Source organism: Giraffa tippelskirchi, chromosome 12 (assembly GCF_054371585.1).
Source record: "Giraffa tippelskirchi isolate mGirTip1 chromosome 12, T2T-mGirTip1v1.2.pri, whole genome shotgun sequence".
In the NCBI taxonomy this organism is placed as follows: domain Eukaryota; kingdom Metazoa; phylum Chordata; class Mammalia; order Artiodactyla; family Giraffidae; genus Giraffa; species Giraffa tippelskirchi.
This window is the reverse complement of record NC_137286.1, coordinates 88046303-88059021: the sequence shown is the minus strand read 5'-3', so window position 1 is coordinate 88059021 and position 12719 is coordinate 88046303. Positions and strand designations below refer to the sequence as shown.

At 49.4% G+C, this 12719-nt stretch overlaps 1 protein-coding gene across 3 annotated transcripts in view; it reads right to left on the bottom strand.

The window, feature by feature from the left end:
- Nucleotides 1-12054, bottom strand: part of LRCH1 (leucine rich repeats and calponin homology domain containing 1) — a 213126-nt gene extending 201072 nt beyond the window's left edge. For all 3 annotated transcript variants that reach the window (XM_081547413.1, XM_081547409.1, XM_081547412.1), the window contains exon 1: nt 11509-12054. In XM_081547413.1, coding sequence (XP_081403539.1) covers nt 11509-11818 — 310 coding nt within the window. In that variant the 5' untranslated portion in view covers nt 11819-12054. The remainder of the gene's footprint in view (nt 1-11508) is intronic.
- Nucleotides 12055-12719: the final 665 nt, after the last annotated feature.

Genomic DNA, 12719 nt, shown 5'->3' with positions numbered 1-12719 from the left:
AGAGTGACACAGTTTATAGTCGACAATACCAAGATTTGGACCCTGGTCTTTGAGGCTCAAGAGAGCTGATGTTTAACCTCTAAGCTACACAACCGGGAAGACAGTCCCTTAGGCTAAGGACTGAAAGGCTTTTTCTGAAAATGACACTTGTTACTGAGAATACAGTACTTTTGGGGCTTCCCAGATGGCTCAGTGGTAAAGAATCCACCAGCAATTCAGGAGACTCGCGTTGGATCCCTGAGCCAGGAAGGTCTCCTGGAGAAAGAAATGCCAAGCCACTCCAGTATTCTTGCCTGGAAAGTCCCATGGACAGAGGAGCCTGGTGGGCTGCAGTCCACGGGGTCGCAAAAGAATCAGACACGACTCAGTGACAAAACAACGACAGTGCTTTCAAATATGTTACTTCTTTAATCCTTATTCAATTCTGCAAAATCTATATGGACAACTATGTCTTTATTTTTTTTTAATCATCCACAGCTGCTACCCACGCTAGGTGCTCAAAACCTGTTTACTTTCACTTCAATTGTTAACTTCAAGCAACATTTGATACAAGAAAACTCCCACCTGTCCCTCTCACAAGTCATGACAACTCGACCTCTGGATGTAATCTGGCTTATCAAACACTTGGCAAATGTTGAAGAAAGTAATCTTATCTGTTGAGAAAGAATAACTCTAGGGACCCACCAACCACCAAAAAGAAGATTCTAAATTTGACCGAGGTGGTGAAGAGAAGGGGGACCCAGACTTCCGTCAGAGTCACCCATTTTTAAGTGTGTACATGGCCCCTTCCTTTTACAGCACATCAGGTACTCAGAAACATTTACTGTTGGGAATAAGACAGGCGTGGCCCAGGCCTCCTGGGAGGGCAGGCTTACACAGCACAGTCACTTTATCCAGGCCAGGAGGCGTGTGTGCCGGGCTGAATCGTGTTCCCCTAGATTCATGCATCGAAGCCCCAGTCCCTCAGAACATGATCTATTTGGGATCAGGCCTCTCAAGTCGTATAACCACTCATAAGGTTATATGAGTGGGTTATGGGCGGGCCCTGATTCAGTGTGACCAGCGTCTTCCTAAGAGGAAACACGGACCCACAAGGAGACAGCAGGGACGCTCAAGGACAGGGGAAAGGCCACGTGAACACAGGGGTGGGGTGGCCATCAACAAGGAGGGATGCCTCGGGAGAAACCAGCCCGCCGACCCCTTGACTTTGGACTCTCAGCCTCTGGAACAGTGAGGAAGTCAATTTCTGTTAAGACAGCCAGTCTGCGGTGTTTTGTTACGGCAGCCTGAGCCAACTAGTAGAGTGGGGCGATGGTTGAGAAGCAAAAAGATGCCACGTGAAAAAGAAAAAGGTGAGGACCAAAAAAACGGCAGATCAGCAAACAGTGCATCATGGCAGAGCCAAGAGGATGGGCTGAAAGTGCAGAGACTAAGAGACGGCTGTGGGTAGGAAAGAGGAGAGCAACAGTGCACTGATATTAATCTAGCACTTTCTGTGCCCTCCTGAGGAGGGCACACACGAAACTAAGGGAAAATCCCTGCCGAGACAGACCTCACAGGCCAGCAAAGACCTTAAGCATGGGGAAAGCACCAAAGAGGAAGGCAATAATTAACAAAAAAGCACCATAAGGAAATAATGCCAAAGTGTCTTAAAGCTGCACCTGATTCTGTGATCAGATCTGCATGGAAGGGCTGCCAGGGAGCCCCCTGTCTTAAGGAGGCTGGAGACTGGCCAGAATGGGAGCGGGGTTAAGTAGACTTGTCCAGGGTAGAAGGGCTTCCCTGATGGCTCAGGCAGTAAAGTGTCTGCCTGCAATGCGGGAGACCTGGGTTTGATCCCTGGGTGGGGAAGATCCCCTGGAGAAGGAAATGGCAACCCACTCCAGTACTCTTGCCTGAAAAATCCCATGGATGGAGGAGCCTGGTAGGCTACACCCAGTGGGGTCGCAAAGAGTCAGACACAACTGAGCAACTTCACTTTCACCCTTTTCCAGGGCAGAAGGTGGGGAAGGGGAGGGGTGAAGCGAGGGAAGCGACCTGGAAAAGGGAAATGCAGGCAATGGAAAGGAAGGCCAAGTCAGGTAGTCTGCAAGCGGAGATGCTATCTTTGAACTCATTGCGGTTGCCTGCAGAGAGAAAATGCGGCAAACCAGAGCCAGGCTGATGTATTTAACCAGGTCGGATGTATTAATGCTACCCGCAAGGCTGTGCAGCATCAACATCAAAAAATAGGGAAGAACATTGGAGGATGCAGAGAACGGACATGCGGGCACAGGAGGCAAAGGGGGTGGGGACTCACTGGGAGAGCAGCGCTGACATACACACCAGAGAGCGAGTGGGGAGCTGCTGTTCAGCACAGGGGCTCAGCTCAGTGCTCTGTGATGACCTAGAGGGGTGGGATGGGGGCGTGGGAGGGAGGCTCAGGAGGGAGGGAGCGTATGTATACACAGACCTGATCCACACTGTTGTACAGCAGAAACCAGCACAACACCGTACAGCACTTATACTCCAATAAAATAAGTACATAGAATTAAAAAAAAAAAAAGAACATCAGAGGAATACCTTGGGTAGCAAAACTCCACGGCCAGAGCTGCAGAGGTCAGCTGTCAAAAGCAAGACCAGAGGAGAAGCCAGAGGATTAAGAAAACCAAGATGGGGCTTCCCTCTGCCCCTCTGGGGAGAACAGTGAAGCAGAACCTCAAGGCTCACTGGGCCAGAGAGATACGGACTGTGTTTCGAGTCACAAGGTCTCAGGGCCCCTCCAGCAAAGAGACTGAGGAAGCACAGCAGAAGGAATAAAGTAAGTATCAAAGAAGATTTCCACAATTATAAAGCCTGACCCTGGAACATCCTGGAAGGGTTCCGGGTACCATAAATTAACCTGGCTCAGTATCAACCTCCTATGAACACAGGAGCAATAATTTCTCAGCAACCCCAAATTAAAACGTTTCTATGATGCAAACCAAACACTGCTTGTCTCCAATTTTTTTTTTTGTCCCAGGATCCCTCCTTTATGGCCAGTGGAGGACCCAGATAGGAAAAAGTAGGAGCACACCCAGAAATCTGACTTTGAGAAAGGCATCTCACTTCTACTTGCTTGCAGTAAAAGCAAGAGAAGCCAAATTCTCACAGTTCTTCGACTTTCTGTCCATGTAAACAATATCACTCGATTTTTGAATTGCTTTGTGGGAACAGATGGTTTCCAAATGTACGACTTCTTACTACAGTATATGGAAGCAATACTACTGAACTCTGAAATTAAGATGAAGAGAACACAGACGTGCTTCAGGCTTGCATCTCTATTGGCAGGCCTAAGGCTTACATGGAATCCTGACCGTTTTATTTCTTTTCTTTCTTGCCTTTTTTCTTTTTTTGGTTAAACAATTCACATCACATACACACACAAACTTACCTGAAATATCATAGCAACTGAAAATTCTGCTGCAAAAAAACCTCCACACCACACACAGAAAAATAGTAGCAATAAAACAGAAGCCTCTTGACTTCCTATCAATTACACATCAGCTATGTAAATATAGCTGGGTTTCGGGTGTTACATCCTTAAGCCTTTTAGGATAGGGACTTCCCAGGGGGTGCTAGTGGTAAAGAATCTGCCAGGGTGAAAGAGATGCAGGTTCAATCCCTAGGTCGGGAAGATCCCCTGGAGAAGGACATGGCAACTCACTCCAGTATTCTTGCCCAGAGAATCCTCCCTTGGACAGAGGAGCCTGGCGGGCTCCAGTCATGGGGCCGCAAAGAGTCAGACACAACTGAGCACACACATAATTTTATGCTTGAAATAAACATCACCATTAACTCCAAATCACCTGAATTCCAACAAATGACACCATCACTGAAAGAGCTCACAAACGGTGATCGTGGTGGCAGCAACCAGACCTAAGCCCAGGCCAGTTTTCCCCAATGCCTTTCTAAGGCAGAAGTCTAATTTTTCAAAAAGCCAAGCCAAATCTGGCAAGGAGTATCCCAAGGAATTCTGTGAGGCACAGACAAAAGTTCAAGTCATGTGACCCAACCGACAGCCCCATAAGCACTTTAAGCAGAGTTCACAGCATTTCTGCCATTTAAACCGCCAAGTCTCTGGAAAAGCGGACTCAACACAGCGCCCGGAGGAGATGACTTTGTGAAGATATTAAGAGAAAGTAAATGCTGCCCAGCATAAATATAAAAAGTCTTTATACCTATTATCTCTATCCAAAGAAATTTATATAGCAAATGAAAAATTTGGTGCCAAAAAACCTTTTATACAACAAGAAATCTGTAGCAATAGCAAATGCCTCCACCCTACTTATAAATTGTACATAAATAAAGGCATTGGATATGTAAATATAGTTGGGCTTTCTTTATTGGCTAAGCAAGTCACACACATATAAATGTATATAGATATAAGTATAGAGATCTGTGAGTGTGTGTGTGTGTGTGTGTTAGTTGCTCAGCCATGTCTGACTCTTTGCAACCCCATGGACTGTAGCCCACTAGGCTCCTCTGTCCGTGGGATTTCCCAGTCAAGAGTACTGGAGTGGGTTGCCGTTCCTTTCTCCAGGGGATCTTCTCAACCCAGGGATTGAATTCAAGTTTCCCACATTGCAGGCAGATTTTTTACCGCTGAGCACCAGGGAAGTCCAAGTATATAGATATATACCGATTAATACAGGTATATAAATACGCCTATAGGTATAGGTAGATAGTTATATCTATGGATATAGGTCGATAGATATAGATAGGTAAATATGAAAAATGGGAAAACTAGAAAAGTACACGCAAAAGAAGGAAGCAACTTGTGTTTAAATATTGATAAGTAATGACGAAGTTGAGTAACAACTTCTAAGCCTTTGTTCACATCAGCAGGACAGCAAGAGCAAAGGAAATTAACCTCTGCACCAGTCAACACTAACATGGATTTCAAAAGGTACCTACCCTTTAAATGCTTAAAACCAAAGACCTGCTAAACCACAGCATGAAAAATTTAAGTTGCAACAGAACTCAAAAAAAAAAAAATTCTTAGTCAACAATTGAAGTTAAAATTTTTAAATAGTGGGGTTGTGCCAAATTTTTGCCTAATAACTGACACTCACCAAAAAACAAATAAGATGTCACAGTGACTAACAAATTAGCCGGTGGAATACTTTCAATGATGAAGGTCAAACCCTGGGCTGATGTTTATAAACTGGCACAGCTCAAAAATTCCCGGAGGTTTTATGGCCTATGGTTGTATGCTGTTATTCTGGAAACATTATTATCGTGTTCCCACCTTTTCAATAAAGAGCGGCCCATAATGCAAGCAATGAGAATACAGGTGTGTTTGTGGAGACTGTTTCTGCCACAGAAACGTGGATGAGCACATGTGGATATGGTGCAGAGCCACCACATACACGGAGACTTGGCAGTGCTAACAGCTTTTACTACTAAAAGTCCTCTAAACAGCGACCCACTCCAGTATTCTTGTCTGAGAAACCCCACAGACAGAGGAGCCTGGCAGCTACAGTCCATCAGGTCACAAAGAGTTGGACATGATTGAGCGACTAAACCACGGTGAAACTGGGGCTTCCCTGGTGGCTCAGCGGTAAAGAATCCACCTGTCAATGCAGGACATGCGGGTTCAGTCCCTGGTCCTGGACGATCCCCTGGAGAAGGAAATAGCAACCCACACTCCAGTATTCGTGCCTGGAGAATCCCATGGACAGAGGAGCTTGGCGGGCTACAGTCCATGGGGTCGCAAAGAGTCAGATACAACTTAGTGATTAAACAACAACAGTGAAACTGATCAACAACAATAATAATAGGGAGGAAAAGCTGTGACTCCTTGTTTTTGAAGTATTAATAGTCAGAATATATGTGATGAATATAGCCATTTAATGAGAGTGACTACCACTATACAAGATCATTACAGCACAGTGACTAATCAATTCAATTCAATAGCAGAAATATAATTTGAAACAAAGCATAACTACAAAAGAACATAATGTTCTACAAAAACACATGTGATTTCAAGTTTCATTACATTCATAATGAAAAATCTTTACGGCCAAAATTATGGAATAGTTTTTGAGACCAAATAGACTCCCTTAAGTCCTGGGTTCATCCCAGCGACTAAAGGAAGCTAATATCCCAAGGATTCAGTTGAGACAGAATGGGAGTGGGGAAGGGGGATTCAGGCTTCAGCAGAGAAGCCACAAATCTCAGAGAAGATTCTTTGCCTCTAGATATTTGAGAGCGGTATCGCAGACAGACCAGCGCCTTAGTCCCACAGGCGGACATATCCCAGGCCTCAGCCATCGGCAGTGTCCTAAAGGGTCCTGAGAGCCCTGTGCCGCATCACCCCACTGCACGGTGACGACGGGGTGAGAGGACGTGAGGTCCCGGCCTGAACACCCGTCTCACTTGTATTCACAGCAGATCTCAGGCTGCCAGGTTCTCACGTCCCACGCTCACACCATCTTCCCAACCACAGATTCTGTGGTGCATGCGGACTTCCATCCAAAACCTAGCCAGCCTACAAAACCTGACCCAAACGCCCCCCTCAGGCTAGGAGACTCTTTCCTAGCCAGTTTACCTAAAATGACCTTTTTTTCTGAATTTTGCAGACAATGTCTATCTATGCCACTGGCGTCTCACCTTGAGGTCCCCACGGCTTTCTGGTTCCCAAGGCCGCCCCAGCAGCAGCCCCGGTGGCCTGGCCCACCTGCTCCCCCTGCTGAGGTCCAGTGGTTTTATTTCCATCCTTCTGTCTAAGGCAGGACACCAGGGCCTCAAGCCCTACTCCTTCCCACATTTGACAGGGGGTTGAAGGCTGTGTAGCGCGTTTTTTTTTGTATTTTGTTTTGAAATTAAAGGATGCAAAATAAAGGGGGCTTCCCTGGTGGCTCAGTGGTAAAGAATCCACCTGCCAATGAAGCAGACACAGGTTCGATCCCTGATCTGGGACGATCCCACATGCCTTGGAACAACTAAGCCAGTGGGTCACAACTGTTGAGCCTGTGCTCTAGAGCCCGGGAGCCGAAACATGACCTCGAGCCTGTGCTCTGCCACGAGAGAGGCCACCGCCAACAAGAAGCCCCCGCATGGCAACTGGAGAGTAGCCCCCACTTGCTGCAACTAGAGAAAAGCCCGTGCAGCCACGAAGACCCAGCACAGCCAAAAGTAAATAAACACACAAATAAAAAATTATATATATATTTTAAAAAAAGAAGATGCAGGGGTTTTATTAAAAAAAAAGATCACTTTGCATCTCATGTGTGCTCCTGTCATGTCTTACCCTTCGCACCTTCTCCAGCACCAGCATTGGCACATCCAGGACCTCACTGAGTACTTTTCCCATCTGCATTCCTCCCTGGGCAAGCCTGCATTTCCCATATCGCCTTTCCTGCTTCCAGCCACCCCTAAAAAACATACCAGCAATAACACACCCCACTCTCTCCTTAATGTGACCAACTTCCAACAACTGTTGTGTACATCGGATCCAAGATTTTCATTTTCCAGGACCTCCAGCAATCAGCCTGAGACAGACTCTTTCTTTTCTTACTTCTCTTTTCAATTCACTTCATTTGAGTCATACAAACACCCTTTGGAACTTCCTTATCCCCAAATGACACTATTTAATAAATCAGCACTAGAACAAACAACAACAAGTTCGCTTTCCCAATGCGAAAGTATTTATGTCCTTTTTTCTCAGACCTGACTTTCTGCTTCAGTTCACATTTATTACTACCATTTGTGCTATTGTTCCAAGCTACTACAAGTCACCTTTAATACCAGGCAGCGTGTATATTTCTAAATGAAGATCGCGTACATCTCCTGTAAGTCTTCCCAGTTCACCCTTCAAAATCCATTTCTTCAATTATCTCCTCCCTCACCCACAAGGAGAATGAAAACTCCATCAGAAGGGGTCAAGGGAGTCTCTGTTGGTCCCTGCTGTATCCTTGGTGCCTAGAACAGTGCCTGGCACTGAACGGTGCTTGGTGGGTACTTGCGGAACGAATGTTGGGTGAATGAATCTCCAGGTACCCTCCTGGATTCTACTCCTCTCCACCCCTTCCCTATGTGCATATGTGCCAAGTCGCCTCAGTCGTGTGCAACTGTTTACAACCCTATGGACTGTAGCCCTCCCCAGGCTCCTCTGTCCATGGGATTTCCCAGTCAAGAATACTGGAGTGGGTTGCTGTTTCCTCCTCCAGAGATCGAACTCACATCTCTTATGTCTCCTGAACTGGCAGGCAGATTCTTTACCACTAGCACCATGGTCAAGAACACACACGCTAGAGTGAAATCATCACGGGTCCATCCTGGGTTTAGCATCTAAGTAGAGCGATGATCTTGAGCATGTATTACTCAATTCTCCCCAGCTGTACAGGAGGATCTGAACTGGCTTCTCACAAGGACACAGCAGGGTGATGCAGAGCCCAGTCCGAGAGCTCATCGTGGCTCTTCTCCCATTCAGCCAGGGTCATCTGTGCCAACACACAGCCCTTCTTTCCCCAGCTCACTCACTGGTCAGAAGTCTAGATCCTGACAACCAAACTATCTGCACTCAAATATGAGTAAAGTGATTAGCTCAAAGTAAGGGGGAAGGCCTGAGAGTGTTGTTTTTTTTTCCTATGAAAGAGATGTATGCACTTGATTAACAGAGCTTAAACATCTACTGAGCAGCCCCGGCCCTCTATATTTCTATGTTTACATCTGGGTTTTCAACTCCTGGCCAGATAAGCTACATTGCCCAAGAGGGCAGTTCTGCTTAGGGTGGCTGCCAGAAGAGTTACTTTTACAAGGCATAAACCAAATGGCCTGAATTACACGACTGAACAGGGAGATAAAGCTTTCTCTGTCACTCCCTGTCTTACAAAATTTATGAAAAAGTCCACTTTACATCTCAGGTCTTTAAGGATCTTTGTATGTCCTTCTGATTTTAAGAGATGTTCTGTAAACTAAATATGAACCCGAGAGAATCCACTGTCTTTATTGTATATGTTACTACTCAGACACTCCACTCTTCTAGAACTCTTTATATGCAGGAAATGTCAGCACTGCACACTGGAGGTAATTTTAACTCTTGCTTTATTTCAAGTTTTTCTCTTCCAAATAAGGAACAGTGCTCTGGGTAAACAGAGCAAAGGGCAGAACACAATTGGTTTACACCCAGCGTTGACCTGAGGCAAAGATGTTTTTGCAAAAGCAACTCTTTATAACACATTTGGGTAATGAAATTTCATGTAAACGAGCTGTCTACATTGAATACTCTTTACTTCAGGAGTTTTCCTAACTTCCTACAAACTCCAGTGACATTCCTCCTCCCATAATTAACATTGCCTTTGTCGAAAGGGAGTTAACCCTGATGGCCCAGATGGTAAAGAATGTGTCTGCAATGCAGGAGACCCACGTTCAATCCCTGGGTTGGGAAAATTCCCTGGACAAGGGAATGGCTATCCACTCCAGTATTCTTGCCTGGAGAACTCCATGGACAGAGGAGCCTGGTGGGCCCCAGTCCATGAGGTCTCAAAGAGTCAGACATGACAGGAACTAACATTTTCAGTTCACTGTCACTAAGGTTAAGCCTCCAAGATTTAACTAGTTAGAATTTTCTGCGCATGGAACATGTGCAAGTGAGGTTTCGAATTAAAAACTTGCAGCACTCACAACCACAGCTCACTACAAACAAGCAAAGAGAGGACAACGGAAATCTTGTTTTAAACACCATCATGATTCACACGGTTAGGTCTGAACTGCAAGGGATGGTCTCTGCTTTTAAAAGCACTGGTCTTCTCCAAGAAACACCAGTAGGGCAGACGCATCAAGTTCACCCAACTTTGAAATAAACTTCAGAAGTAGAGGAAAACCATTTAGTGCCTCCTTCTGAATGTACAGACACAGATTATTATTGGTCCTGCCAGCTCCATTTTCATAGCCAATGAAATGAATATCCTGCCAGCTACAGTTTCCGCAGTCATATCCAACCCTGCCATAGCTCACCTTACAAATCTGGGGAAAAAGGGAAGTCCAACTTAACAACGGATTTTTTTTTTCTAAGTTAATGATTCAGGCAATTCTTGGAATAACTTCCACTTGAGAAACTGCATCTAAGTGGTCCGATCAAGAACCTCCCCAGCTGTTGACAACTCAACTCTGGAAATTCCCTCCTTTTTGCCCATTCCTGACTATCCCTAGATTCAAATTACAAAATGTTAATGACCCCCAAAGAGCACTTTCTGCCTTCAGTGAACTCAGAACTCTTGTCTAAATATTCATTAGGACTCTTAATAAACGTGCATTGAATTAAAGAGTGGAGCGCTGGAATCTAGCTCCAAAAGGCCACTGTCTTCCCCCTCTCCCCACCTCCGTCTTCCCGCAGGAGAAGAAACTGAGATCTGGAGCTGACAATCAAGCCACCCAGGATCCCAGGGTTCTGACACTCGGCCCGTGACGCAATGACAGCCAGGAGGTCTGGTCGGTGGTTCCCAAATGGGGTACCCACGGCTCTGGGAAATGCTGGGCGCTCGCCAAGATACAAACCCTCCTCCAAGGAACTGAAACCAGACGGTGGGGAACCCAGTCAGTTCTATCAGGATCCCAAGGCCCGAATCGCATTCCACCAGCCTCCTTCCTGTTTATAGATCCTGCTCCAGTAATTCCAACTACCAAAGGGAAAGCCGACCTCTCAGAAATATGTCAACACATGACATAACTTGAAAACTCTGTATGCTCATTGGCGCGAGTTACAACTTGTCGGGCTCACCGATGGAAACCGGCTCACTTTAATTACTTTTTTTTTTTTAAATATACCCTGCCGTCTCTTCCAGGGCCCCCGCAAAGATCGGATTACTGAGAACAAGGTAGCCTCGGTGGCAGGACCAAACCGCGTGGGCGGTGAGCTGGAGGCAAAGAACCAGCGAGCGGACAGCCCGGCGAGGCGGCTGCGATTCGGTTTCGCGACCGGAGCCGCCGCTCCCTCCTCGCACAGACGCAGGAAGAGGAAGCCGCGGGCACAAGTTGCCCGATCGCTCGGTGGTGTCGCCGAGGGGGGGCCCGGTGGCACCACGCCGGTGCCCTCGGGTCGGCGGAGGGCGCGCCACCTTTGTCTAGAGGCTTCCCAACCCGGACGGGCGGCGCCTCGGCGCAAAGAGGGCTTTGCCCGCGTCGGAGGCGCAGACGCGGCGCCCGGGTCCCCAGCCCCTGCGCCGGGCCCAGGAAGCGGCCGCAGCCGCCCGAAACCTCCCACTTCCACTGCGCGACGCGGCGCGCCCGCAAGTCCCAGCCCCGCGGCCACTTCCCCGGCGCAGCCGCAGCGGTGGGGGGGGGGGGACCCACGCGCCGCGGGCTCGGCGGCCCGGAGCAGCCCGGCTCTCCTCGGGCCGGACCGCCCACGCGGGTCCCTGCCTCGGGACAGCACGGGCCGCTGGACCCCGGTCAGGCCAGATCTCAGACTGGCCACCGCGTCGGGGAAGGCACGACAGCCCGCCAGACACCCACACCCACCGCCCGCCCTCGGCCCTCTCTCACCTGCCTGCACCGTGTCCGAGAGGTCGTGCGCGGGGGCCGCGGTCCTGGGAAATTCCTTCAGTTTCCTGGCACTGAGGTTCAAGCCCCCTGAGTTGGCCGCTTCCTCCAGCGCGCGCTCCAGTCCCCGGTTCAAGGGCAGGTTGAAGCCCCCGCCGCCGCCGCCGCCGCCGCCTCCCGCGGCCCCGCCGCTGGCTCCAGTTCCTCCGTGGTGGTGGTGGTGGTGGTGGTGGTGCGGATGATGATGGGGGTGCAGCGTAGCCACCGACAGGGCAGGCACGAAAGGTTGGGGTTCGCTTCCCGGCGTCGCCATCTTCTCCCGGGCCCCCCCGCCCCGCCGCGCCGCTCCTGCGGGGGGAGGTCACACCTTTCCCCCCCGGAACGGGAGACGACAGCCCGGGGCCCAGTCCCCGCGGCGCTCCGCCGAGAGATGCCGGAGGAGGGGCGGAGGGTGTGGCGGGCGCGCGGAACCGGGAGCCGAGAGGCGGAGGCGGCCGTGGCAGCGCGGTCTCAAAGGTTTCCTGTCCCCGGGAAGCTAAGGACTGCGGCGGCGGCGGCGGGCAGCGCGCATGTGTCTCCTCCCGCCCCTGCGCCCTCCTCCCGGCGGCTCTCCCCTCCTCCGCCGCCCGCTCTCTGCTCCGCCTTCTCGCGGAGCCGTCAGTCCAGCCGCGAGCCTGCCTCCGCCGCCTGCCGCGCGCCCGCGCCGGGCTGTCCGGATACTCGCTTGGGGCTGGACGCGGGGAGATCACGCGGGAGGCGAGAGGCTATCTCAAGTCTGCGAATTACTCGGATTCTTTGACCCTGAGTCCCCTCCCAACCCCCAGAGGCAGTGTTTCACCGTAGGGTCAGGCCAACAGAAGACCCCCACCCCTAGCATTTGGGCACCTCCAGTGGGCCAGACGCTGGTCGCCGTAGTCGGCGTTCGTGATCTCAGGAATCCAGGGGACCCTGTGAGCGGAAAAATTGTTTCCCTCAGCCCACAGAGGAAGTGAAGAAACCCGTCTGAGGTCACCCAGGCAGTCAGAGGCGGAGCTGGGTTTGAAAGGAGAGCCTTCGGACTCTAGGGTTGAGCTCCATCTGTAAACGCCAGGGCTGGACGCCGCTGCAAACTGCTTAGGAGTGGAGCAGAGGGTTTTCTGAGAGATGGCAGAAAACTACAGGCACAGAAAGGAGGAGTTTTCAAGATGCAGGTAGTTTCTATGGTGGACACAACC